Source organism: Balaenoptera acutorostrata, chromosome 11 (assembly GCF_949987535.1).
Source record: "Balaenoptera acutorostrata chromosome 11, mBalAcu1.1, whole genome shotgun sequence".
In the NCBI taxonomy this organism is placed as follows: domain Eukaryota; kingdom Metazoa; phylum Chordata; class Mammalia; order Artiodactyla; family Balaenopteridae; genus Balaenoptera; species Balaenoptera acutorostrata.
This window is the reverse complement of record NC_080074.1, coordinates 99,524,088-99,551,178: the sequence shown is the minus strand read 5'-3', so window position 1 is coordinate 99,551,178 and position 27,091 is coordinate 99,524,088. Positions and strand designations below refer to the sequence as shown.

General features: G+C 41.7%; 1 protein-coding gene across 1 annotated transcript in view; it reads left to right on the top strand.

The window, feature by feature from the left end:
• Positions 1–795: 795 nt before the first annotated feature.
• The window catches only part of A2ML1 (alpha-2-macroglobulin like 1), a 43,122-nt gene continuing 16,826 nt past the window's right edge, over positions 796–27,091 (top strand). Inside the window, exons 1-23 of the mRNA XM_007196168.2 lie at positions 796–815; positions 1,303–1,486; positions 1,796–1,958; positions 2,686–2,738; positions 10,343–10,363; positions 11,083–11,242; positions 12,183–12,267; positions 12,762–12,888; positions 13,392–13,506; positions 13,841–13,950; positions 14,956–15,123; positions 16,675–16,902; positions 19,075–19,135; positions 19,383–19,528; positions 19,989–20,138; positions 20,722–20,916; positions 22,199–22,289; positions 22,936–23,047; positions 23,666–23,894; positions 24,062–24,188; positions 25,325–25,446; positions 26,011–26,062; positions 26,425–26,508. Of these exons, the coding sequence (XP_007196230.1) occupies positions 796–815; positions 1,303–1,486; positions 1,796–1,958; positions 2,686–2,738; positions 10,343–10,363; positions 11,083–11,242; positions 12,183–12,267; positions 12,762–12,888; positions 13,392–13,506; positions 13,841–13,950; positions 14,956–15,123; positions 16,675–16,902; positions 19,075–19,135; positions 19,383–19,528; positions 19,989–20,138; positions 20,722–20,916; positions 22,199–22,289; positions 22,936–23,047; positions 23,666–23,894; positions 24,062–24,188; positions 25,325–25,446; positions 26,011–26,062; positions 26,425–26,508 (2,803 nt within the window). The remainder of the gene's footprint in view (positions 816–1,302; positions 1,487–1,795; positions 1,959–2,685; positions 2,739–10,342; positions 10,364–11,082; positions 11,243–12,182; positions 12,268–12,761; positions 12,889–13,391; positions 13,507–13,840; positions 13,951–14,955; positions 15,124–16,674; positions 16,903–19,074; positions 19,136–19,382; positions 19,529–19,988; positions 20,139–20,721; positions 20,917–22,198; positions 22,290–22,935; positions 23,048–23,665; positions 23,895–24,061; positions 24,189–25,324; positions 25,447–26,010; positions 26,063–26,424; positions 26,509–27,091) is intronic.

Sequence of the window (27,091 nt, the reverse complement as noted above, 5' to 3'; positions counted from 1 at the left end):
TAAATGTATACTACTTTTGTATTGATACTGCTCCCATTCCTGTGCTCCCAAATATCTTTTTTTAAATGATTTATTTATTTATTTATTTTGGCTGCGTTGGGTCTTCCTTCATTGCTGCGCATGGGCTTTCTCTAGTTGCAGCGAGTGGGAGCTACTCTTCGTTGCGGTGCGCGGGCTTCTCATTGCAGTGGCTTCTCTTGCTGGGGAGCATGGGCTCTAGGCATGTGGGCTTCAGTAGTTGTGGCTCGCGGGCTGTAGAGCGCAGGCTCAGTAGTTGGGGCACACGGAAGGGCTTCGTTGCTCCGCGGCATGTGGGATCTTCCCAGACCAGGGCTCAAACCCATGTGCCCTGCATTGGCAGGCGGACTCCTAATCACTGTGCCACCAGGGAAGTCCCCCAAATAAGTCTTAATAGAATAATAAAAAGAGAAAAAAAATCCAATGGGGATGGGAATTTGGAATAAAGCCAGAAAAAAGGGAAGGATCTAAAATGTGTTCTGAGAGCTTTACCGCTATGAATACTCAGCATGGTTTTTTTTCCCCAAACAGGTTTTATAGACTGGCTGAGCCAGTGTGAATGTTTCAGGGAGAAAGAAATTTGAGGAAGTGAATAGAAGCCCTACCCTGGTATACCACCTCCGCCTGAGGCCCCAAAAGGTGATTGGCTGCGGCATCAGCCATAGCTCCATATATATGTGGGTGAGCAGACCTCTGGTTCCTGGTCCTGAGGAGTCTATCCCACCCACAAAGATGTGGGCTCAACTCCTTTTAGGAGTATTGGCCTTATTGCCAGCCATGGCAGAAAAAAGCCTCCTGTAAGTGGATGGTGTCAGCGTTGATTTAGGGCAGGCGGCTTCTTCGTCTATCCTTCTCAAATATAACTGTGGGGAACAGGAGATAGCCTCTGGTTTATTTTAATTTCCTTCTCATCTTTTCCCTTCTTTGGTTTCACTTTTCCTTTACCCAGAGAGAAAAGGTAAGATGACAGGAAGAAACTTAAAAAAAAAAACGATATTAAAATATAGTAGCCTCCCAGTACCCTGTTCTCTGTAAGAGAACTAATTTCCTCCTTGGTACCCTAGGTCCAGGTTCTCAATGATGGTCTACTGGTGGGAGGTTTAAGGCTGTACACTGAGTTATTTGTTGCTTTTCTGCTTCTCCCATATAGAAAATAAGGTTCATAAAGACAGGGGCTTGGTCTGTTTAATTCATTGCTATATGCTGAGTGCTCAGAAGAGGGATTAATTTTTTATTAAATAGATGAATCATTACTGCCCTGAAATCCTTTTGCTTCTTCAATAGAAACTACCTGGTGACATTACCAGCCCTGCTTAAGTTCCCTTCTACTCAGAAGGTTTGTTTGGATCTGAGCCCTGGGCACAGTGATGTAAAATTTACTGTTAGTCTGGAGACCAAGGGCAAGACCCTCACATTGATAGAACATTCTGGATCGAAGACGGGGCACTTACATTGCAAGTCCTTTTTGGTAAGTACAGGCTTAGCCCAACTGTAGTCCTCAACTTTCCTATTCTCCTCCTTGGGTATTCACTATAATTTCTCTTTAAGTATGTTTTCTGTAATTTTACTTTTGCCATGGCCTTTAAACCTATCTCTCCTAAACTTCAGTTCCTGGACATAACTTCTGATATTATTCTCTGGCAACTTTTTAATGGCTCTACCCTTGCTACCCCCATCTAACTCATTTCTTTCCTTTGATTCTCCCTCTTGGGTTGAGACGGGTTGATTCTGTTCCCCCAGTCTCCTACTCCTCCCAGAGCTCCCTTTTCTTGGCCAGGTACCCGTTCCTTCTGGTGGCATAGAAGAAGTAGCCACGGTCCGGGTGAGAGGAACTGGAAATAAAATCAACTTTGAGGAGAGGAAAAAGGTTCTAATTCAGAGGCAGCAGAATGGCATCTTTATACAAACTGACAAACCTGTCTATAACCCAGGGCAGCAAGGTAAGAGGCACACAGATAGGATGAGACAAAAGCCTGGGAAGAGCTGCACCCATCGGTAGAGGGGCTTTGCAGGTTGGTGGCAGGCTGATGGACCAAGGAAGAGAGGGGGGTCTGGAGGGATGAAGGGTTATGGGTGTTGAATACATGCAGTACTACAAACGCGAAAGACTAGTTGGTGGAGTTGCTACTGTGTGTGTGTGTATCTAAAACAAAATACAGGGAATTCCCCTGGTGGTCCAGTGATTAGGACTCGGTGCTTTCACTGCTGTGGGCCTGGGTTTGATCCCTGGTCGGGGAACTAAGATTCCACAAGCCGGGTGGTGCGGCCAAAAACACAAATAAGTCAATAAATAAAATAAAACAAAATACACATTTCTCTTGGAATGGAATTTGGCAGGTGTAACTGGATTCCTGGTTCTCACAGAAAGCTGCTTGTGTACAAATCAGAAAACATCATCAAGGGCATTTGGCCGGAGCCCTGTGATTCGTATTTGTTCCTTCTGCCTTAGAAGGGGATTCCATTCTGAGGTTTCAAAGTCAGGAGCCATGAAGAAAAACTGTTTGGGGCGTGAGCTCTCTCTCAGACTAGGTTTTATTACAAAAGTAAAACCTGATGGGATTTTGCTGACTAAGAAGTATGTGTGAGGAAGCATAAAGGGTGGAAGAAAGAAAGATTCTGAGAGGGGAAAAAAAATCCCCTTTGCTAATGATGCCTGTTTCCTTCTAGTGCATTTTCGCATCGTCACCCTCACCAGCAACTTTGTTCCAGTGAATGACCAGGTGAGAATTTAGTTGGGAAGAGGGACAGGGAAAGGGAAAGGGGTAGGGCTGACTGAGAGAGAACAGGGAAGAGGAGAAGAGATTCTTTCCAGGCGGGGGAGGCCCTCTAGGTGTAGAACGCTTGTGGGAACTGGAGTTCTAGACTCCTGGCACACATCCAGATCGTCCCCGCCCTTGTCTGCCTGAAAACATGCAGAGGCATCTAGCTGTCATGTTTGATAGCTGAGAACATCAATTAGGTTAACATTCCTGAGAGATGGTTCCATTTGCTGCTGTTTTTTAAAAGAGTTTCTTGCAAACTTCAAGACTTTCCCTCCAGGAGTGACACCTAGTGGCTTTGCAGTTCAAATACTAAGAAATAATTCAGGAGTGTATTTAACAGATGGAAGAAATAAGAATATCCACCCCCACCATCTTTTTTTTTTTTTTCTTGCTATGAGGCAAGGTAATTTATAGAGCAGACAATTCTTTTAAGGCAAAGTTCTGTTGCCAAAGGTAAAAATGTGGTAACATTTGGTGAATACTTAAATTTTCCTTGAACTACCTGATTGCTAGAATCATTAGCCTTATGATAGGTTTGCTCTCAATTTTTTTTTTTCTTGTGTCACTTGTAAGTGCTTTTGAAAGACCTCTCAGACACTCCTGGCTGTCTTCTTTTTCCTTCAGTTACAGCCCATGTATTCAAATGAAAATTTTAAAGATAATTTTGGAGAAAGCATTACTTATATTTCCATCTCCATGTTTTCAGAACTGCTGTTTCCTTTCCCAGTGCACAGGGAAGCTATAAGCTTATTAATAATCGGTAGCCTCCTCCAACCACTACTTTCTTTCCCGATTTAGAATTCTTTTCAGTTTCTTCTTCCTATCAGCTGTATTCTTTATCAGTTGGGTGTAATATTAAGTACTTACTTCTTAAACAGTGTTGATTCCAGAGCTGAAAAGAGGGTATGCAAGGGTTAAAGTGTAGCCACAGCCAGTTATTTTAGACTCTACTGCCCCCTGGAGGTTGATCTCATTAGCTACCCCTGTTACATTACCTTTCCTCAGCTCAAATTGGGCCGAATTGCTGAGAGGTGCCCTGATTTCCATAGCTATGCTCTATTTCTGTTGTCAAATTACTCCTTCCTCCTCACACCATTTCTTTAGTCAGCCCCCACTCCAAGTTCCAACTTGAAATACTGAAAATTTGAAACACTGAATTTGAAACTCCAAATGAAACACTGAAATTAAACATTTTTTACTAGGTAACAGAGTGGCAAAAATTGTGAGTTTACAAAGCTCAAGATTTTATCCTCAAGCAACTGAAGCATACATGATACTAACTGATTCTATCTAGCTTGGTTGCTACACCCATTTATTCAGAAACCTCAGGCAGCTTCCAGTGCAAATGCTATCTTCCTAGTTGAACACTTGTTTCCTTCCAGAGACTGCTTCTGCCTGACTCGTGTCCAAATCTGCTTCTTGACTCCCTGTGTGAGAAAAGTACTTTGCCATCTGAGGAACTGGTCTTTTTTTGTTTGTTGTGTTTTTTTTGTAGAATTTATAGCAATCCACAGTAATCTCAGTGATACTTGCCTCCTTATTGTGTAAAGAGCCCGGTTTGTACATGTCCTATTCTTCCCTTCAGGAAGGAGGGCAGAATATTCTCCCCACCCCTTAACTGCCATCCCAAATGTGCCACTTTGGCATGTGGATTATTTTGAGCTGAAGGCAATCAAGGTCCCAGAGAATCAGGAGAAACTTTTACTTCTTTCTTAAATGCCTAAAAGAATGTAGATGGGGGTGTGGGGGGGTGTGTGTATGGGTGGGACTGGGCCAGAAAGAGAGCTATTACCTAACTTTTTTTTACTTCCAGTTTTATTGAGATATAATTGGCATACAGTACTGTGTAAGTTTAAGGTGTACGATATAATGATTTGACTTACATCATGAAACAATTATCACAATAAGGCTAGTGAACATCTATCATCTCATATAGATACAAAATTAAGGAAGTAGAAAAAAATTTTCCTTGCGATGAGAACTCTTAGGATTTAATCTCTTAGCAACTTCCATATATAACACGCAGCAGTGTGAATTATATTTATCAGGTTATATATTACATCCCTAGTACTTATGTTTCCTGTAACTGGAAGTTTGTACCTTTTGACCATCTTCATCCAATTCCCCATCCCCTCATCCCCTGACTTGGTAGCAAAAAAATCTGATCTTTTTCTTTGCCACGCCACATGGCTTGCAGGATCTTAGTTCCCTGACCAGGGATTGAACCCAGGCCTTTGGCAGTGAAAGCGCCGAGTCCTAACCGTGTACTGCCAGGGAATTCCCAAATCTGATCTTTTTCTATGAGTTTGTTTGTTTTTTAAGTATAATTGACCTACAACACTATGTTAGTACCTGTTACATCACATAATGATTTGATATTGCTAAACATTTCAAACTGATCTCCATAAGTCCAGTTGTCATCTGTCACCCTAGAAAAATATTACATAGATTTGCACTATACTCCCCACACTGTACATTTCATACCCATGACTCATTTATTTTGCAGCTGGAAATTTGCACCTCTTAATCACCCTCACCTATTTCTTTCCTTTCTGCACCCCACACCCCTCTGACAACGACCAGTTTGTTCTCTGTATCTATGACTCTGTTTCTGTTTTGTTATTCTTGTTCATTTGTTTTGTTTTTTAGATTTCACATATATGTGAAATCGTACAGTATTTGTCGTTCTCTGTCTGGCTTATTTCACTTAGCATAATGCCCTCTAGGTCCATCCATGTTGTTGCAAATGGCAAGATTTCATTCTTTTTTGTGGCTGAGTAATATGCCATTTTATATATATATATATATATATATATATTATATATTACATCTTCTTTTTAAAATTTTTTGGTTGCATTGGGTCTTCATTGCTGCGTGGGCTTTCTCTAGTTGTGGCGAATGGGGGCTACTCTTTGTTGCGCTGCTCGGGCTTCTCATTGCGGTGGCTTCTCTTGTTGTGGAGCACGGGCTCTAGGCATGCAGGTTTCAGTAGTTGCAGTGCGTGGACTCAGTAGTTGTGGCTCGCGGGCTCTAGAGCACAGGCTCAGTAGTTGTGGCACATGGGCTTAGTTGCTCCGTGGCATGTGGGATCTTCCCGGACCAGGGCTTGAATCCGTGTCCCCTGCATTGCCAGGCGGATTCTTAACCACTGCGCCACCAGGGAAGTCCTGCCCATTTTTTGTTTTTTTTTATCAGGTTGCTTTTTTTGATGTTGAGTTGTATGAAATCTTTGTATATTTTGGATATTAACCCTTTATCAGATATATCATTTGCAAATATCTTCTCCCATTCAGTAGGCAGCCTTTTCATTTTGTTGCTAGTTTCCTTCACTGTGAAAAAGCTTTTTAGTTTGATGTAGTGCCATTAAAATTTTTTTCCTTTTTCTTCCCTTACCTGAGGAGACATATCCAAAAAATAATTACTAAGACCAATGTCAAAGAGTTTACAGCCTATGTTTTCTTCTAGAATTTTTATGGTTTCAGGTTTAACATTTAAGTCTTTAATCCATTTTGAATTTATTTTTGTGTATGGTGTGAGAGAGTAGACTACTTTGATTCTTTTGCATGTAGCTGTCCAGCTTTCCCAGTGCCATTTTATTGAAGAGGATGTCTTTTCCCCATTATATATTCTTACCTCCTTTGTTGTAGATTAGTTGCCCATATATGTGTGGGCTCATTTCTGGGCTCTCTATTCTATTCCATTGATCTATGTATCTGGTTTTGTGCCAGTACCATACCATTTTGATTACTATAGGTTTGTAGTATAGTTTGAAATCAGGGAGCATGATGCCTGCAGCTTTGTTCTTCTTTCTCAAGATTGTTTTGGCTATTTGGCATCTATTGTGTTTCCATACAAATTTTAGAATTATTTATTCTAGTTCTGTGAAAAATGCCATTGGTATTTTGATAGGGATTGCATTGAGTCTGTAGATTGCCTTGGGTAGTATGGTCATTTTAACAATATTAATTCTTCCAATCCATGAACATGTTATATCTTTCCATTGTTTGTATCATCTTCAATTTCTTTCATCAGTGTCTTATAGTTTTCTGAGTACTGGTCTTTTACGTCCTCAGATTTATTCCTAGGTATTTTATTCTTTTTGATGTGATTGTAATTGGGATCATTTTCTTAATTTCTCTTTCTGATAGTGTATAGAAATGAAACAGATTTCTGTATATTAATTTTGTATCTGTAACCTTACCAAATTTATTGGTGAGTTTTAGTTATTTTTTTGGTGGCATCTTTAGGATTTCCTATGTATAGTATCATGCTGTCTATAAACAATGACAGTTTTACTTCTTGCTTTCTGATTTGGATTCCTTTTATTACTTTTTCTTGTCTGATTGCTGTGACTAGGACTTCCAATTCTATGTTGAATAAAAGTTTTGAGAGTGGGAATCAATGTCTTGTTCCTGATCTTAGAGGAAGTGCTTTCAGCTTTTCACTGTTGAGTATGATGTTAGCTGTGGGCTTGTCATATATGGCCTTTATTATGTTGAGGTATGTTCCCTCTATACCCACTTTGTTGAGAGTTTTTTTTTTTTAATTATAAATGGATGTTTAATCTTGTCAAAAGCTTTTTTGTGTCTATTGAGATGGTCACGTGATTTTTATTCTTCAATTTGTTTGGTGTTTCACATTGATTGATTTGTGGGTATTGAATCATCCTTGCATCCTTAGGATAAATTCCATTTGATCATGTTGTATGATCATTTTAATGTACTGTTGGATTTGGCTTGCTAACATTTTACTGAAGATTTTTGCATCCATGTTCATCAGTGATATTGGCCTTTAATTTTCTTTTTTTGTGATATCTTTGTCTGGTTTTGGTATCAGGGTGATGCTGACCTCATAGAATAAGTTGTAAAGCATTCCTTCCTCTGCAATTTTTTGGAATAGTTTGAGAACTCTTCTCTAAATGTTTGATAGAAGTCATCTGTGAAGCCATCTGGTCCTGGAGTTCTGTGTTGGGAGTTTTTTTTAAATTACTGATTCAATTTTATTAATGGTAATTGGTCTGTTCATATTTTCTATTTCTTCCAGTTTAGTCTTGGGAGATTGTACAGTTCTAGAAATTTGTCCATTTCTTCTAGGTTGTCCATTTTATTGATGGGTGATTATTCATGGTAATCTCTTACAAACCTTTGTATTTCTGTGGTGTTGATTGTCACTTCTCCTTTTTCATTTTTGGTTTTATTAATTTGGGCCCTCTCTTTTTTTTCTTGATGAGTCTGGCTAAAGGCTTATCAATTTGTTTATCTTTTTTGAGGAATCAGCTCTTAGTTTCATTGATCTTTTCTATTTTTTTTTTTTTTTTGCCTCTATTTCATTTATTTCTGCTCTGATCTTTATAATTTCCTTCCACTAACTTTGGGTTCTGTTTGTTCTTCTTTTCTAGTTCCTTTAGATGTAAGGTTAGGTTGTGGGGTTTTTTTGAGATTTTTCTTATTTCCTGAGGTAGGCTTGTATTACTATAAACTTCCCTCTTAGAATTGCTTTTGCTGCATCCCATAGATTTTGTATCATTGTGTTTTTGGTTTTGTTTGTCTCCAAGTATTTTATTTTTTGATTTTTTTCAGTGATCCATTGGTTGTCTAATAACCTGTTGGTTAGCCTCCATGGGTTTATGTTTTTTGTTGTTTTTTTCTTGTAGTTGATTTTTAGTCTCATAGTGTCATGGTTGAAAAAGATACTTGATATGATTTCAGTTTTCTTAAATTTATTGAGGTTCTTTTTGTGGCCTATCATGTGTCTATCATGCTATAATGTTCAATGTGCTCTTGAAAAGAATGTGTATTTGGCTGCTTTTGGATAGAATGTTCTATATTATATTATATATATAAATATATATATATATATATGTTCATATATATATGAACATATATATGTTCATTTGGTCTAATAAGTCATTTAAAGCCAGTGTTTCCCTACTGAGTGTCTTTCTGGATGACCTGTCCATTGATGTACATGGGGTGTTAAAGTCCCCTACTATTATTGTGTTACTGTCAATTCCTCCCTTTATGTCTGTTAATATTTGCTTTATTTATTTAGGTGCCTGCATCTTTTAAAAGTGTATCTTAAATAATCATCATATTATTATAACACCTTAGAAAATTAACAATAATTATTTAATATCATTTAATGTTCAGTTCTAATTTTTCCAAATAACTGAGTTTTTTTTTTCCAAACTATGATCTGATCAAATTCATGCATTACATTTGATTGTTACATTTTAAAATTTTCTCTTAATTGAAACAAATCCCCCTTATTTTCATATTAGATTGACTTTTTTTTTGAGAGAGAGAGTGAGAGAGAGATCAGGCTAGATGACTTATAGAATGTCCCCATTCTGGAATATGATATTGACTTTTGAGGAAGCCTAGTTGTCTTATGGAATATTTGATATTCTTGATTTGCCTGATTATTTCCTTACTGTGTAATAGAACTTGTTCCTTTATCTTCTGGAAGTAGCTCTGAAGTCTTAATTAGGTTTAAGCTAAACTTTCGGTAAAAATATTTGGTGAAAGAAAAATAGGTAATGCTGTGAACCTCAAATACATCTCTGGAGGCACATAATGTCAGGTTGTCCTGTTATTAGTGATGGTGAGTTTGATTACTTAGTTAAGGTGATGACAGCCTAATTTCTCCAATGATAAGGTGTGTCCTTTTTTTGAAATTAGCAAGTAATTTTGGGGTGACACTTTGACAACTAGCACAATGACTCATTCTCCAATTAAACTTAGTGGTTTTAATATCCATTTGCCTGAGGAAATGGTACATGATCCTTTGATGGAGCTCTTTTAAACATTTTTTTTTTTTTAAGTTTAATTTTTATTTATTTATTTAGTTATGGCTGTGTTGGGTCTTCGTTTCTGTGCGAGGGCCCTCTCCAGTTGCAGTGAGCGGGGGCCATTCTTCATCGCGGTGCGCGGGCCTCTCACCATCGTGGCCTCTCTTGTTGTGGAGCACAGGCTCCAGACGCGCAGGCTCAGTAGTTGTGGCTCACGGGCTTAGTTGCTCCGCGGCATGTGGGATCTTCCCAGACCAGGGCTCGAACCCGTGTCCCCTGCATTGGCAGGCAGATTCTCAACCACTGCGCCACCAGGGAAACCCTAAACATTTTTTTTAAAAGAAATTATTTTGCAATGCTTGAAAGGTTCCTGCCCACTGGCATTCAGAAAGTGGAGGAGGAGGCCAGGAGAACGTCAGCTACCAAGAAGAGGTTTAAACATGGTGGAGCCTCCAGATACTAATATTTTCTCTTAGGGCATGTTGTGGAAGAGCTCAGTCACAGAGCACTGATGGATGCTGAGGGTCTGAAGTTCCATTTCTTCAAATTTTTTGGAGACTGGCAATCCCTTTAGGAAAGCTCTTCCTTCTCCTCCCCCAACCAATAAGCCTTTCCCCCACTGTTACTCTTACCAGGGCACAAAAGAGACATTTAGAAAGGAAGGAGTGGGCAACAGAGAAAGAGAGAGACCTTCGTGAACTTTTTGCTTTCAGCAAGCCTATCCTTATTGATAGTTCTTCTTTAACCCATATTATCTGGTTTTCCTTTTCAGTACACCATTGTGGAACTGCAAGTAAGTAGAAGTTTCTTTTTCTTTTCTGTCAGTTGTGGAGAAGGTGGTTGGTGCTAAAGCTTGAAGTCAGCAACGACTCTGAGATCTTGGCCCAGAGCCTGAGACTCTGCACCAGCACAAAGTACCTGCAATCCCGCCTAAGCTGTGCCTGTTCTCTTGCCTCTGCCCACCCTGCCCCTCTCAGTGTTAAACCTCTGTAAATAAGGACACCAACCTCTATAGTGATGAACCTTCCTACTCTGATGCCTGTACCTTCTCTGCACTGTGTCAATCCAACGAGGGTTGGTTCTGTACTCTTAGTCTTTGGGTTGGCTATTATCACAGACACTCAACCATTGAACATGACAAGAATACCTGTGAGAAGTATTAAGAAGGTGAAATTCCTCACAGCTTCCCCTCCATTTTTCTGTCAAATTACCTATCATTCAGGTATCTTACAATCAGTCCCCTCAGCATTGCCCCACTTAAGGACCAAGAATAATCACTCTTTGTAAAGGGCATCCTAAATCCCACTTTCTGAAACATGATAACATTTTAAAGGACTCAGTCTGATCGTTTGAATCCACAAGGGCCCTTTTCTTCCTGGACACAGACCATGGGGGTCACGAGTAATGGGTGGGATTCTTTAGGTTCTTTTTGCTTCTTTACATGCTTTCTGCAGTGCAGGGTGGGAATCAAAGAGGCAGGCACGTCATGGGATTTCTTTTTAATGGACACAGGATCCAAACAACAATAGGATTGCACAGTGGCTGAACGTGGTGCCCAAGGAAGGCATTGTAGATCTGTCCTTCCAACTGGCACCAGAGGCGACGCTGGGCACCTACAGTGTGGCTGTGGCAGATGGCAAGACCTTTGGCACCTTCAGTGTGGAAGAATATGGTAGGTGGGAGACTTAGTAGGTCAAAGTGTTGGACATAATCTTTTTTTATTTTTTAATTTATTTTATTTTATTTATTTTTGGCTGTGTTGGGTCTTCGTTTCTGTGCGAGGGCTTTCTCCAGTTGCGGCGAGTGGGGCCACTCTTCATCGCGGTGCGCGGGCCTCTCACTATCGCGGCCTCTCTAGTTGCGGAGCACAGGCTCCAGACGTGCAGGCTCAGTAGTTGTGGCTCACAGGCCTTGTTGCTCCGCGGCATGTGGGATCCTCCCAGACCAGGGCTCGAACCCGTGTCCCCCGCACTGGCAGGCAGACTCCCAACCACTGCGCCACCAGGGAAGCCCGGACATAATCTTGTGTCAAAATCAGCAAAGGTCAAGTAAAATCTACTATGGAACTAGGTCCAAGATGGCAGAAGATTTGGCTTCCAGTGGACCTTGAGCCTCCTTATACGCTCATTGTAATGCATTAGCGTAAGCTAAGTGGCACACCCACCAGAGCCATGACAGTTCCGAGGCTGACCATCAGAGATCAAAAAGTGGACAGTGGCCCAATTCCTGGAAATCTCTGCCCCGTCCCCAAAATAGTTGGAATAATCCTCCCACTCATTAGCCTATGAAATTACCCAGCCCATAAAAACTAACTGCCCCATATTCTTGGGCCTCTCGCCTTCTGAGATGGGCCACACTCTATCTGTGGAGTGTGTTTCTCTCTAAATAAATCCACTTCTTACCTAGAAACAAAAAAAACCCAGAGGGATTATTTATTCATTTTAGTGCTAAACCGGCTAATAACTTCAGGAGCATTTTACCTTAATAATGCCCCGTTAATTTAACTAGCTAATTAATTATCACTGCTTTATACCCCTCTACTTTAAACTACCTTTTTGACCACTACCTATATGGTCAAACCGTTTTCCTCTTTGTTTTCCATCTCTCTCCAGTGCTGCCTAAGTTTAAGTTGGAAGTGGTGGAACCCAAACAGTTATCAATGGTAGAAGACTCTTTCTTAGTGAAAATTTGCTGTCGGTAAGAATAAAGCTCTGGATCCAGTGAGGATTAAAGCTATATTGAGAGATGTTGTGAGGGAGTGTTATGGAAAGAGGGATTGTGGAGGTAGCAGCTAAACCTTGGGATGCTTTATGTAGTCCAGAGTCACGAGTTCTGCAAGAACGCATGTTCTAATTGTGCTTCTGTCCTTACTTTCCACTGCTCTCTCAGCCAGCATGACTGATTTAGTGTCTCCTTTGTACAGAGCACAACATTGAATCCCATGGGGAAATAGGAGTAAGGAAAAAGAAAGACACTGTTGTTGTCCTTTGGGTGGTATTTATTGTGAAATGGCAATACTCTAAGGTTTTGAGCAAAGCAGGGATGTGAATGAGAGCTGGAGAAGGCTAGGACTGTCAGAGTACTTCCAGAGGTGGGAATGTGAGAGAGAAGGAAAAGTGTTGTTTGGGGGAGGAGGGTTGGATCGTAAGTAGAATTGCCCAACTCTGACTCCTCATGCTTTTCTGGGTTAGGTACACCTATGGAAAGCCTGTGCTAGGGGCAGTGAAGGTATCAGTGTGTCAAAAGGCATATAATTACTGGTATCGAGAGCCAGAAGAGGAATACCTACCTGACAGATGCAAGAATATCTCTGGAAAGGTGAGTAAATGGGATGTAGAAAAGGAACCTTAATTCCTATGTCCTAAAGAGTAAGTAAGCACCAATATAGAAAAGTGGTAAAAAACAAACAAACAAACAAAAACCCAAAGTAGAAAGCATTTCATATGGTTATTATCCCAGTTCCAAAGAACCAGGCAGTCTTTTTTTATCCCCACAAAAGATAAAGCCTTTTAGAATCTGCCTTGGAATCAAGAAATTAACCTAAACCGTTGGGAGATAAAATTTTCCTGTTCTGAAGTGGGTTCTTTTCTCCTCATATCTTGGAACTTCCAAGTTGCTTTATGATTATATATGTGTGGGTGTATACTTCATGTTATGGGATGGGGTTTCTATCTTAAAAATGGAGAAATGAAAGTATAGAGATGAGAAATTATTTTCTTCTCCAGGAAGAAATGGAAATTTCTTCCATCATGAAATGGAAGTAAAGATTAGGTTATTCATCCTCTCTCTCTCCCTCTCTCTCTCTCTGACTGTGTCACTAGACTGACAAAGCAGGATGCGTCTCAGCTTCTGTGGCCATGTCTACCTTCAGCCTCACTGGGTATTCTTACCACCAGGACATCAATATCGTGGCTACTATCGTGGAGGAAGGGACAGGTAAGTGAGATGCTCCTTGGTTCATTAAGAAAAGAGAAAGGGAAAGAGCTGTCCCAGAGACAGACCTACTCAGAGGACTCAAGACCCACCCTCATCGCTGTTTGGAAGGGACTCTGTTCCTAGTTCACAGTCAAAGGGAAGTGCCAGATTCCCTCTGCCATCCACTCCCTGTTTCTCCAAAAGTTTGGGGAGGAGGAGTTGGTTTGGATCTTTGGCCAGAAATATATTCAGCTCCCTACTTCCAGTGACACCATCCTTTCAGGGATTTTATGTTAAACATGAAGGTGAGGATATCAGGTTTTTAGATCATCATACATCTGGTTTCCCTCTGCAGGAGTGGAAGCCAATACCACTCGGGATATCTTCATTTCTGCACAAACGGAATCAATGACATTTGAAGACACCAGTGATTATTATTACCCTAATTTCCCCTTCAGTGGAAAGGTATGTTAAAACTTGTCTCTGCACAGACCAAAAAATGCTTAACCATCCACTGTCACCTCCTTCCTGTACACATATAATAATAGCTAACTTAGCATTGTTCGAAGTACTTTATGTGTATTCACTTGTTTAATCTTTACAACAATCCTGAGTTAGGCACTCTTATTGGCCCTATTTTACAAATAAGGAGGCTGAGGCACAGAGAGGTGAAGTGATTTTCCCAAGGTCATAAGCTCATAAGTGTTAACTATGATCAAAGCCAGGCAACCTGCCTCTCGAGTATGTGCTTAACTCCTTGCACTGTGTGTCCTTAATCTCATATGAGATGTGCCTTGAATATTAATGTGACTTCAGTGCCCTTCCTAATGCCAGGGGTTCACATTCTCATGTTTAAATCTTTGAATTTTAGAGCTGCAGGTTATCTGGAGAGATCATCTAGTCTGAGCTTCTGCATCTAGGCAAGGTTAATATCAAGCTTCCTGTGACAGAGAGCCATTTATAGCTCCTTAAGCATTGTTTTTAGCGATTTAAAAATTGGTAGTGTTTTCTTGCTGATTCCTAGCAATCTACCCCTCTCTCCAGCTTAGCTTTCTTCACTTCCCAAACAACTGCTGAACACAAGAATGTTGTACATATTTAGATCCATTTATTCCTTAGTCATCTTTTCTCTAGACCAAGAGTAGATGCGGACTTTCTTAGAGCCTAAGGATTATACAATTTAGGAGTGGAAGGGGACTCTCTGTAGGAAAATGAAAGCAAAAAAAATGTACAGAGCCTTGGCAGGGGTGTATGCAAATGAAGGGCCCTGACGCTTCATAAGCCATGTGGCAAATCTACTTCTGCTCCAGGCCAAGCTACTTCTGTGTGTTTCTCAGTTCCTCATAGATCCTACTTTCCAACCCCTGAATCACATTTACCTTTCTCTGGACTCTTTCCTGAAATGTATTCTTACAGTTTCAAACTTACACTAAACCTGACTCTAATGCCCTGATGACCTTCACCCCTCAGATAAGAGTTAGGGGCCATGATGGCTCCCCCCTCAAGCATCATTCAGTGTTTCTGGTGATTGGTGACAAAAATGGAACCATCAAGCAGACCCTAACTACTGACAACGAAGGTCTTGCTCCCTTCAAGCTGGACACGGTTAATTGGGACAGGAAAGGCATTTCTCTGGAGGTAAGCACTGGGAGGTCCAGCTTTCCAGCAAGGAAGGCCTCCCTGAAGGAAAACGTCAAAATTTTCCTTTCCCCCCCACTACACCACCACCCACCACCCCTGGGGAATTCCATCTCCCCCATTCACCAATCCTGCTCTTCAGTTGACAAAAAGTTTTTCTTAGATCCCATTTTTAATACCAATCAAATAAATGACCTTCAGATAAAAATTGCTATTTCTACTAATTCATTTTATAACTTAACTCCATCTCTATCTGATCCTTTATTTGAAATCAGATTAGGGAGGAAAAAGTGGTTCAGAGTCATCTTCTTCCTCCTATTCCCCTTTTCCCTCTTTCTGTTACTCATTAAAATAACAAAGAAGAGAATTCTAGGTTTTGCATAACTTATAGGGAAGGTTACTTGTATCAGTTATCAATTGCCACACACTACTGCTTAGCAGACAACTACAGAACTTTAGTGTACACAACAGGAAGCGTTTATTGCTCCTGTAGCTGGGTAGACAGAAGGGCAGCTCTACCAATCTTGGTGGACTTCCTTATGTCTGTGGGTCAGCTGACTGTAGGCTGGCGCTCCACACGTCTCACGATCCACCGAGCTAGCCCAGGTATATTCCCTTCCCATGGCAGTGAAGAGATGCAAGAGCAAAAGCAGACATGCAAGAGCAAAAGCAGACGTGCGAGGGCTTTTCTAAGCCTCTACTTATCTTGTGTGTGCTAACACCCATTCCCAAAAACAAGTCACATGGTAGGTCCACAGTTAGACTAAAAGGGCACACTTGGTAAAGTGGACTTCCCTGGTGGTGCGGCAGTTCAGACTCTGCGCTCCCAATGCAGGGAGCCTGGGTTCGATCCCTGGTCATGGAACTAGATCCCACATGCACGCTTCAACTAAGAGTTCGAATGCCACAACTAAGGAGCCCGCTGGCCGCAACTAAGGAGCACGTGTGCCTCAACTAAAGGATCCGGCGAGCCTCAACTAAGGAGCCTGCTTGCCCCAACTAAGACCTGGTGCAACCAAATAAAATAAATAAAATTAAGAAAAAAAACCTATAAAAAAGGATGTTGCTATGGGGAGGGATGAAGAATTGAAGCCTTTAATGCAATCATCCAGCTATACTACTCAAGCAAATACATATTATTTCTGCTGTGGCTAATTTACCTATTTCTGTACTCTAGGCATCATTCGATCACTCCACTTAGAACTGATTATTATCCTCTATACCTAGTTTTCTTACCTCTGAGATATATCCTTTAATTTCTTAGTCATAGTTATCTCTCCCCCGCATCAGTCTGTGAAGGTATATCATCCACAATTTCCTATTTCCTGATAACTATAATTCAGCCCTTATTTTACTCCCCTTTGTATCAACATGCTGCTGCATATAACCACTATTATGGACTCCTCAAATATTCTTGGTTGAACCTCTAGTGAAATATCTACATGCCACTCTTAGGCAGTACAGATTTGAGACTCATAACAAGTCCATGGGGTCAATACAGTTGAGGTACATGAATTTTAAGGCCTTTTTTTCTGTCTCTCTCTTTCTCAGGGCAGGTTCCAATTGGAAGAAATGGCATATAGTCCAGAAAGAATGTCTCATTACTATGAAAATGCCTACCTGTACCTGCAGCCCTTCTACAACACAACTCACAGCTTCCTTGGCCTCCAGCGGCCAAATGGCATCTTGGAATGTGGCCGGCCCCAGGAAGTGCTGGTGGATTATTACATCGATCCAGCTGATGTGGAACCTGACCAGGAAGTCATCTTCTCCTACTATGTGAGACTGGGAAATGGGGATGGGTGAGAGTGTGTTGGGAAGGAAAGGGAATAAAGACAGTGAGCTAGACGGGGTGAACAGACAGGCTGGATAGAGATATAATGCAAGCCACGTAGGTAATTTCTAAATTTTTAGAAGCCACCATAAAAAAATTAAAAGAACAGAGGAAACTAACTTTTAAAATATAGTTTGTCTAACCTAGTATATCCAACATATGATCATTTCCACATGAAGTCAACATAAAAAATTATTAATAGATATTTTACATTCTGTGTTTCAGCTGCATTGCAAATCTTTGAAACTCAAAGTATGTATTTTATACTTAAAGGAGTTTGGACTAGTTACATTTCACGGGCTCCAGTAGTCACCTGTGGCCAGTGGCTACTGTGTTAATATAGGTATAAAAGGTGGGGGGAAATGGGGAATAAAGAGATTTTGAACAGGAGTCCAGGGAAATTGTGTGGGGAAATAAAACTAGGAATAAATGAGACAATGTTGCTGACCAGGGCTGAAAGGGAGCCTGGTGGATGGGTAGGAGGGAGGATGAGGAGGGGATGGGGACTCAGAATAAATTTCATTCTGTGTTTCATTGGTCAGTATTTTTAAATAGATGACATAGGGTTAAAAATTAACATTGATAGCAGCTCTGCTGGGGAAATAAAGTCACAACTTGTAACCTGAAAGAAATATAAAGGTAAGCAGTTTTACTGATCATCTTGATGATCGTGAGGAACTTAGACTCAGGTGAACTTTGGGTTTGATGGTCCAGAGTCTCTTTATTCCCTTATCATCTCCTTAAAGTCTCTGAGAGAATTTCTCCCCCTGAATCATTCCAGTGTCTTCATCAAGTTAAAACAATCATCCTAAATAACAGAATGAGGAGAGGTAGGTGGGAAATAATAAGGCAGAATGATAATACATGTACTGTCTTCGGGACAGAAGTGTGGCGAGGCCTAGGAGAAAAGTGGAGTTGGGACTGATCAGTGTGGAGGATAGTCTGAGAAACTGGCCATAGGGCCCTTGACTGGAGCCTGAGATGCCTGCCTGCTTAGAAACCATCTCAGTGAATTCAGTTTCAAGGGAGAGTGAAGAGGAAGGGAGAGTTAAAAAGAGAGTTCTCCTCCAGAGAGTCAAATGTCAGAAGGACTCAAGACAATTTCAAGGTATACTCACTTCCACTGAATTTTTAAAAAAAATTTTTTATTGATGTATAGTTGATTTACAGTGTTGTGTTAGTTTCAGGTGTACAGCAAAGTGATTCAGTTATATATATATATATATATATATATATATAATTTGTATATATATAAATTCTTTTTCAGATTCTTTTCCCTTATAGGTTATTACAAAATATTTATACTTCTCTGTGCTATGCAATATGTCCTTGTTGGTTATTTATTTTATATATAGTAGTGTGTATATGTTAGTCCCAAACTCCTAATTTATCCCCAACCCCTTTACCCTCCACCGAATTTTCAATTGAGTGATAATTTTTAAAAGGTTGTAAGAAACAGAAACAGACTCACAGACATAGAGATCAGACTTGTGGTTGCCAAGGAGAGGGGGGAGGGAGAGGGATGGACTGGGAGTTTGGGGCTGGTAGATGCACACTATTACATTTAGAATGGATAAACAACAAGGTCCTACTGTAGAGCATAGGGAACTATATCTAATCTCCTGCGATGAACCATAATGGAAAAGAATATAAAAAAAGAATGTCTGTATGTGTATAACTGAGTCACTTTGCTGCACAGCAGAGATTGGCCCGACATAGTAAATCAACTACACTTCAATAAAAAAAATTTTTTTTAAATAAAAGGTTGCAAGGATGGATTTTAGTAGACTTTATGTTACAAGGATTATAAAAGAATAAAACTTAGAGATCTTCAAGAAATGGTGTCAGCTGTCTATTCTCTCTGGCTCCGAGGCAGTGGTGGCCTTTGTCTCCTCCCACCCACCCCGTGGTTCTCGCAGACCTCCAACTGGAGGAAGAGTCATCAGGGCTCTTGGTACCATCCACCACTTGACAAGCGGAAGGATGCTCCATGAAGTACTGACCTGGGCTCCAGAACTACGAAAGGAGCCTCTCCTTACGGAGAGATGCAGGGATTGGGCCAAGGCTAAACTCCTCTAACTTCTATGTTGTTGATGACTTCTTTTTCTCTTCCTTAGTTAATAGGGAAAGGGAATTTGGAGATGGAGGGGCAGAAACACCTGAAGTCTAAGAGGAAAGGTGAGTGTTCATGCATCTCTTGGAAGACTTAAACTTTACATTTCCAAGAAATAGTTCTTATACTAGAAGCAAGAGTAAGAGCAATGAGAACAGACTATAACAGTAACCACAGAAGAATAGGATAGTGTGAAGCAACCTGCACCATGAGGCCTGCAGCTGGCTCAGGAAGAAATGCAAACACAGGGTTGGATGTCATTGGTAGGTGAGTGTGTACTCCCTTTCCTGAATATCCCCTCTTCCCTTTCAGGACTGGAAGGCTCCTTCTCTCTCTCATTGACCTTCAACTCCAGACTAGCCCCTGATCCTTCCCTGGTGATGTATGCCATTTTTCCCGGTGGAGGTGTTATAGCAGACAAAATTCAGTTCTCAGTGGAGATGTGCTTTGACAATCAGGTAAAATGGCAGTTGAAGAGGGTGAAGGAAATGTCTGGACATAGAGAGAGAGCCTGTGTATGCTGGGGTTGGAGATAAGGCAGGGGCGGGGAAAGAAGGAGTTAATATTGAAGCTGGATATCATGTTCTCTATCTTTTGCATGGCTTGTTGAACTCTCTAGCTCTCCCGCTTCTTTTAAAAGGTCATGCTGGGAAGTCACATGTTCTGTATAGCTATTCCACAAATTCTCTTTCTTTCTACTTTCTGTCTTTGAAACTTTCTACATTATTCTACCGTGCTGCTTAGTTTTTCCAATTGTATTACAAGACCCTGTTTCTAAAGGGCAATACTTTACAAAGAAAAATCAGTATAAAAATGAAGGAGTGGGCTGGGGACCGTACTTAGGGCATATGGGTGATGACTGTTTCTCCTCCTCTCCAGGCTGACCTGATCCCCACATTATCCTTTTCTCTTCCCCAGGTTTCCCTTGGCTTCTCACCTTCCCAGCAGCTTCCAGGAGCAGATGTGGACCTGCAGCTGCAGGCAGCTCCCCAGTCCCTGTGTGCGATCCGGGCCGTGGATGAGAGCGTCTTGCTGCTTAGACCAGAGAGCGAGCTGAGCAACAGCTCCGTGAGTGGTCTGCTGACATGGTGGCAAGAGGGAGTCAACAGAGAAGACAGACTGACCGCATCAGAATTAAGAGATGGATTCCAGGCAGTGGGAAAGAGAGTCTCAGGGAAATATTGCATCTCCACAAGGTGGTAGCAAAGCTGGTATGGAAATGAAGGTAGAAATGATGATATGGGGACTTCCCTGGCAGTCCAGTGGTTAGGACTCTGTGTTTTCACTGCCGTGGGCCCGCGTTCAATCCCTGGTCAGGGAACTAAGATCCCGCAAGCCATGCGGCATGGCCAAAAAAAAAAAAAAGAGAAAGAAATGATGATATGAGAAGGACACGGTTAATAAGGTCACAGCGGTCAGTATCGGGAAAGATGAAATAGGAGATAAGGGTGACAGATTATGAAAAAAGATGAACTAGAGGAAGGGGTTATGATGGAAGAAATTCTGGAATAATGAAGAGAAATAATACAAGAGCAGTAAACTGTGCCACCAGAATCAGAATCTGAGAGAAGTTTCTCAACTGATTTCACTATGTCAATATTTTATTTTCTTAAGAAAGAAAAATTTTATTTCCTTTTCTGTCTTTTCTCAGGTCTATAGTATGTTCCCATTCTGGTACGGTCACTACCCCTATCAGGTGGATGAATATGATGAGTGTCCAGGGCCTGCCCCATGGGACTTTCCCCCGCCCCTCATTGATGCAGTGCCCAGGGAGCGTTGGCGCAGGCGTTCTACCATGTGGAGGCCTTGGTTCTCTGAAAGCATAGATGTTTTCCGTTTTTTCAAGGTAGATGTTCTTACCCATTTTGTTCTCATAGAAACAATTGTGGTGGGAGGGGGAAAGGAAAGCTCACATCTAATAAAGCAGGCAGAGTCATATGGGCACTGGCAGGGGCAAAATCTTGAAAGAAACTCCTGACGGGTAAGGCAGCCTCACTTGGTCCTCATGCTTGTAGAAGTCACCTACTGTCTGAGGCTATACACTAGTCCTCTCTCTGGGGTCTCCAAACATTGACTTCCATGGGATCAGCCAAGAAGGAAAAAAAAATGAAGAAAGGTAGACCAGAAGTCTCTATTATGAAAGATACTGCACCTATTTTATCCACAGAAGTTTGGGATGCTTTGGCCCACATCTGACCGGGAGGTCTCCGAGGTCAGGAAGTGGGTCTTGTTCATCTTTGTAATCTCTATAATGCCTGATCCTTCATAATGCTCAATATATTTTTGTTGAATTGATTGAGCTGATATGGTCTCTGCCCTTAGAAAGTTCAGTCCAAATCAAATAATAAGGATACAGTGACTAATATTTGGAAGAAGTATTAAACATATTGAACGATGAAATAAGTGGAATACTACTAATCAGCCAAAAAAAAGAATAAAATCTTGCCATTTGCAATAACCTGGATGGACCTTGAGGGCATTATGCTAAGTGAAATAAGTCAGACAGAGAAAGACAAATATCGTTTGATCTCACTTATGTGTGGAACCTAACAACAACAAAAACAACAGCAACGAAACAAGCTCATAGATACAGAGAATAGATGGGTAGTTGCTAGAGGTGGGAGGTGGAGGGGGTAAAATGGGTGAAGGTAGTCACAAGGTACAAACTTCCAGTTATAAAATACGTAAGTCTTGGGAATGTAATGTACAGCATAGTGACTATAGTTAGTGCTACTGTATAGCATATTTGAAAGTTGCTAGAGAATAGATCTTAAAAGTCCTCATCACAAGAAGAAAATTTTTTGTAATTATATATGGTAATGGATGTTAACTAGACTCATTGTGGTGATCATTTTGCAAAAACGTATGTATATGTGTGTATATACATTTGCATAATACATCTATCTATCTATATATAAACACAATGAGATAAGTTTAATTGAAAAGCTTTCACACTAGCTGGAATAGAAGTGAACCAGTCTTGGTGGCTGGGTATTGGTCTCGCAATTAATAGGCAATGAATGTGTTGGTTTAACCCTTTGAGGGTGAAATTTCTAGGCTGTAGCCCTTGTAGTAAGGGAGAGGACCCCCTTAACTCTTCATTCTCTGGTCCCTTTGGTGCCTATCAGGAGGTGGGCCTGAAAATACTGTCCAACGCCAAAGTCAAGAAGCCAATAGACTGCAGTTACGAAATTTCAGAACACAGCACTGCAACGGGAGGTAAGCTGCCTCTGTGGCTTGCAGATTCACTGAGATATTTAGCATCATGGAACTCTGAAAGGTCCCTCTTTGCCTCCTATTCTTGCACTGAGCCAGTAGCCAGAATGATAATGGATTGTGGGTTATAGATGAAGGCAGTTTCCCTAGGATCTCACTCTCTCTCTGTCTCTGGGGAGGGCTTTTGAAGCCTGAAGCCCTTATCTACTCATTCCCTGGCCAGACGTCCGTGTCTGTCATTTCCCCTGATAGTCTCATGACCAGTCAGTTCCTCAGTGGTCCTTCCTCCTCATCTCTCTCTTTTTTTCAAAAAAACTAATTAATTTATTTATCTTTTTATTTTTGGCTGCGTTGGGTCTTCATTGCTGCTCATGGGCTTTCTCTATTTGCGGCGGGCAGGGGCTACTTTTCGTTGAGGTGGCTTCTCTTGTTGCGGAGCACGGGCTCTAGGTGTGCGGGCTCCATTAGTTGTGGCACGAGGGCTCCGTAGTTGTGGCTCTCGGGCTCTAGAGCGCAGGCTCACTAGTTGTCCTCATCTCAGACTGGATGTTCTCTGCTTCCCTCTGAATTTCTTGCTGGTTTTCTCTCCACCTCAGTTTATCACATGACATAAGTCTTCTGCTTTTTCCCTTGTTCTTGGTCTCCTTAGAAATCTATGAAAATATTGCAGTGCCTTACATGGAAACTTTAAGTCAGCCAGAGGATTCTCAGGTTCGCCAGTACTTCCCGGAGACTTGGCTCTGGGATCTGTTTCCTGTTGGGTAAGTGATGCCTAAAAGGTATAACAAAATTATATATACAGTGTAGATTCAGCAGAGAACTCAGACTCAGATAATTTCTAATGAACCTAAGTCTCAAGCCAAGAAGGTTTAATGGGGATATGAGCACGTGTTTCTTTCCCTGGATTCTTAAACAGTTATATACAATCACTCAAAACAAATTCACACGTCTTCACATTTGCTCAGTGCAGACAGTGCATTCTCACTGCAGGGCCACGCAAACGGAAAGGCACATCTTGACATGAGTTTGATTCTTGCCCACTGCTTACCCGCTCATTTTGACAAACCCTAAGAAGGCATATTCTCACTGATTCAGAGGGCACTGGGCTCTCTTACAGATATGTTTGCACACAGATGCCCACCCACACATACTCCCTCTCCTCACATCCTCAGACAACCCCCCTTCTCCCATACTTGTACATCCTCACTCGAAGATTCACACTCTGAGATTCATGTGGGCCACCATTTCGATTGCCTTTTTGCTTTTTCCCCCACACACAACAGCAATGAAATATTCACTTCTGCAGACAAATTTGTAGCTTAATTCCCAAATGCCTTTCTCCTGCTGTCTGCCTCACCTGGGTTCTTGTATTCTCACAGTAACTCAGGGAAGGAGTCTGTCCACGTCACAGTTCCTGATACCATCACCACATGGAAGGCCATGACTTTTTGCACTTCCCAGTCCAGAGGCTTTGGTCTTTCACCCACTGTTGGACTGACTGCCTTCAAGCCATTCTTTGTTGATCTGACTCTCCCTTACTCGGTAGTTCGCGGAGAATCCTTTCGTCTTACTGCCACCATCTTCAATTATCTGAAGGAGTGCATCAGGGTAAGAGCTGGGGATGCAAGAAGCAGGTGTCAGTCCCTAAACTGGAAGCATACCAATTTTCCCCGAGAAAGAAATGAGATGTCGGTGTCTCTGCCCCCATATTTTCCTAAACCTCTGTGTATTGTCTCCTTTACTCCGACCCTTTATCACTCAAATATCCTCTTCAGGTTCAGACTAAGCTGGCTAAATCAGAGGAGTACCAGGTGGAACCAGGGACAGACTCTCAGGCCTCCAGCTGTCTCTGTGCTGATGAATCAAAATCCTATCACTGGACTATCACAGCTGTCAAACTGGGTAAGAGAAGGAAGTGGCAGATGGGCAAGGAAAGCACAGAGACTGAGAACTCTACCCTTTCCTCTACTGTATTTGCTTTGTTTTCTCTTTCCTCTTTGTATTTGCCTCTATTTTTCTCCCTCCTAATTCTATGTTATAAAAAAATAAGCGAATATTCTTTGATAGATGACCAAAACATTATCCACACTGGACTATTCTGAGAGTGAAAGAGGGAGATTTTAATATTTACGCCAGGACAAGAGATAATGTTACTAGTCAAATACTTACTATGGGCTATGGGCCAGGCACTGTCCTAACTGTTTTACATGAATTAACTCATTTAATCATCACAATAATCCTATGAGATGTCATTTGCTCTTGGATTAAGTCCTTGCAACTCAAAGTACAGTCTTTTGGTGTATTAGTTATCTACTGCTGCTTAACAAATTACCCTAAAATTTAGCAGCTGAAAAGAACAAACATTTATTATCACACAGTTTCTGTGGGTCAGTAATTTGTGCAGTGTAGCTGGATGGCTCTTGCCCAAGGTCTCTCATGAAATTCAGCCAGGGCTGTGTTCTCATCCAAAGACTTGCCCAGGAGAGAACCCACGTCCAAGCTCATTCCAAAGCCTTTGATCCTCATGGACTGTTAGACTGAAGGCTGCAGTTCTTGGCCTCAGGTGTTGGCTAGTGGCCTCCTTCAGTTTCCCATCACATGAATCTCCCCACTGGGCTGCCTCATGACATGACAGCTGGCTTCCTCCAGAGTTCGTGGCTTGAGAGGAAGAGTGCACCTGAGACAGAAGCTGCAGTGTTTTTTATAACCTAAGCTCAGCCGTGACATCTCATTGCTTCTGCCCTATCCTCTCCATTAGAAGCGAATCACTAAATCCAGCCCACAGGCAAGAAGAGGGGATTACACAACAGTGTAAATATCAGGAGGCAGGGATCACTGGGGTCCCTTAGAGGCCACCTACCGCAGAATGTGGGCTCCACCTCAGATCTACTGAAATAGAGTTTGTATTGTAATAGACAAGAGCCGCAGGTGATTTGTATGCCATTAAGTTTAAGAAGCACTAATCTAGAGGGGAAGAGACCTCATTGGTACCTCTGCCAATAGGGCTGATGTCTTCCTTTTGCCCTCTTTCTTCTCAGGTCATGTAAACTTCATTATGAGCACTAAGATTCTGGACAGCAATGAACTCTGTGGGGACCAGAAGGGGTTTGTTCCAGAAAAGGGCCAGAGTGACACACTCATCAAACCAGTTCTGGTCAAGGTGAGTTTTCTGCAGGCCTAGCTTCAGAGGTAGAGGCAGCAACCAAGCCAGGGATGTTCAGTGTGTGTCTAACCATGTCAGTCTCTTGCAGCAGTCTTACTCCAACTCCAGTCAGGCAGCTCACCTTTATCCTTCCCTGACCCCCTTCTGCCCTTAACTACTTGCTTAACCCATACTGATGGTCTATGGAAGTACCTAATACAGTACCTGTTACTTTGTAGACACTCAATGAATGTTAGTTTCCCCTAAGAAAATCCCTAATGTCATCATTCGCTGCTTCCTGTCATCATGAACCCCATTGTCAATCCTGTCTCTTAGAAGTTTCCTAAACTTATCCTTAGCTCTAGCCCAGAAAGAATTTTACTGAGAGGCCCCTCCCTGGGTTAAAATGGAGTCCTTCTGAATGTCAAAGAGAAGCTCTGTTCTCTCCAGTTCTGAGTGAAGCCCTGGAGCACAGGCAGGGCCTCTTCTCCCCATTTCCCTTCCCCTTCCTATTCCTTCAGTGCCACCTGCCCTGATACTCACCTATGTTTTTTCACCCATCCTTGTCTCTCTCCATGTCAGCCGGAAGGAGTCCTTGTGGAGAAGACACACAGCTCACTGTTGTGCTCCAAAGGTGGGTGAACACAGAGAGGGGTTGGTGTGAGAATTCCCTTAGCAACAGGAGGTCTTCTTAGGCAAAAGGAGGAATATACAGGACAAGAAGAAATAGGAGAGTCTAGGGGTGCCATTCCCAATGGGGCCAAGTAGCTGAAAGGCAGGATGAAGAAGAGAAAATGTACAGCACAATTATGGCTCTCGCTGGAATTTATTTTCAGCAAAGACCACTGTGAATAGGGTAAAAAAATCGACCTCCAACCCACAGAAAGCACTGGGTACAGAAAACCCTGGATTATGGCAAGTTTTTCTGTGGTTTGGGCGTGAGAACCCCCACTATTTCCACCTTTTATTGTTTTACCTTTTCTCTGCCCCTCATAGGAAAAGTGGCTTCAGAATCCATCTCCCTGGAGGTCCCTGTGGATGTTGTTCGTGATTCAGCCAAGGCTTATGTTTCTGTTCTGGGTAAGCAACCAGAGATTCTTGGCTCCAAAAGGAAAAATGGGGCCAGAGGCTGCCAAGGTGTGGCATGGGTTGAGGCCTATGGCCCTATCTGGAGGAAGGTATGGTAGATTAGAAGTGATGAAGGAAGAAGAGCTTATTTTACAAAGTGGGCAAATACAGCCTGTGCAGTGCAGATGGGATTAGACAGACGTATACTCTGGTTAAAAACAGAAAAGAGTCTGGGCAGGAGGAAGTTAAAGGTCGTTGAAGCTTGATATGTATTTAGGTTTAGGTCTATAAATTGGGTGGAGGGGAGACGAAATGTTTGCAGGAACCATTTAAAAATGAGGACTTCATATATTTGAATACAGTTTTGGGAAGATTCAACCATATTTACATAGGACATGCCACTTCTTTAGGCAAGGAGAGGGAGCAAATAGAAAAACATGAGCTTGAAAGTTGTATCGAACTGGCTTAGGATCCCAGTTCTGCCATTTAATAGCCATGTGACCTTGGATAAGTTAATGAACAATTTCGATCCTTCTTTTCCCTTCTGTAAGACAGTGATAATAACCTACCTTTCAGGATTGGTGTAAAGATTAAA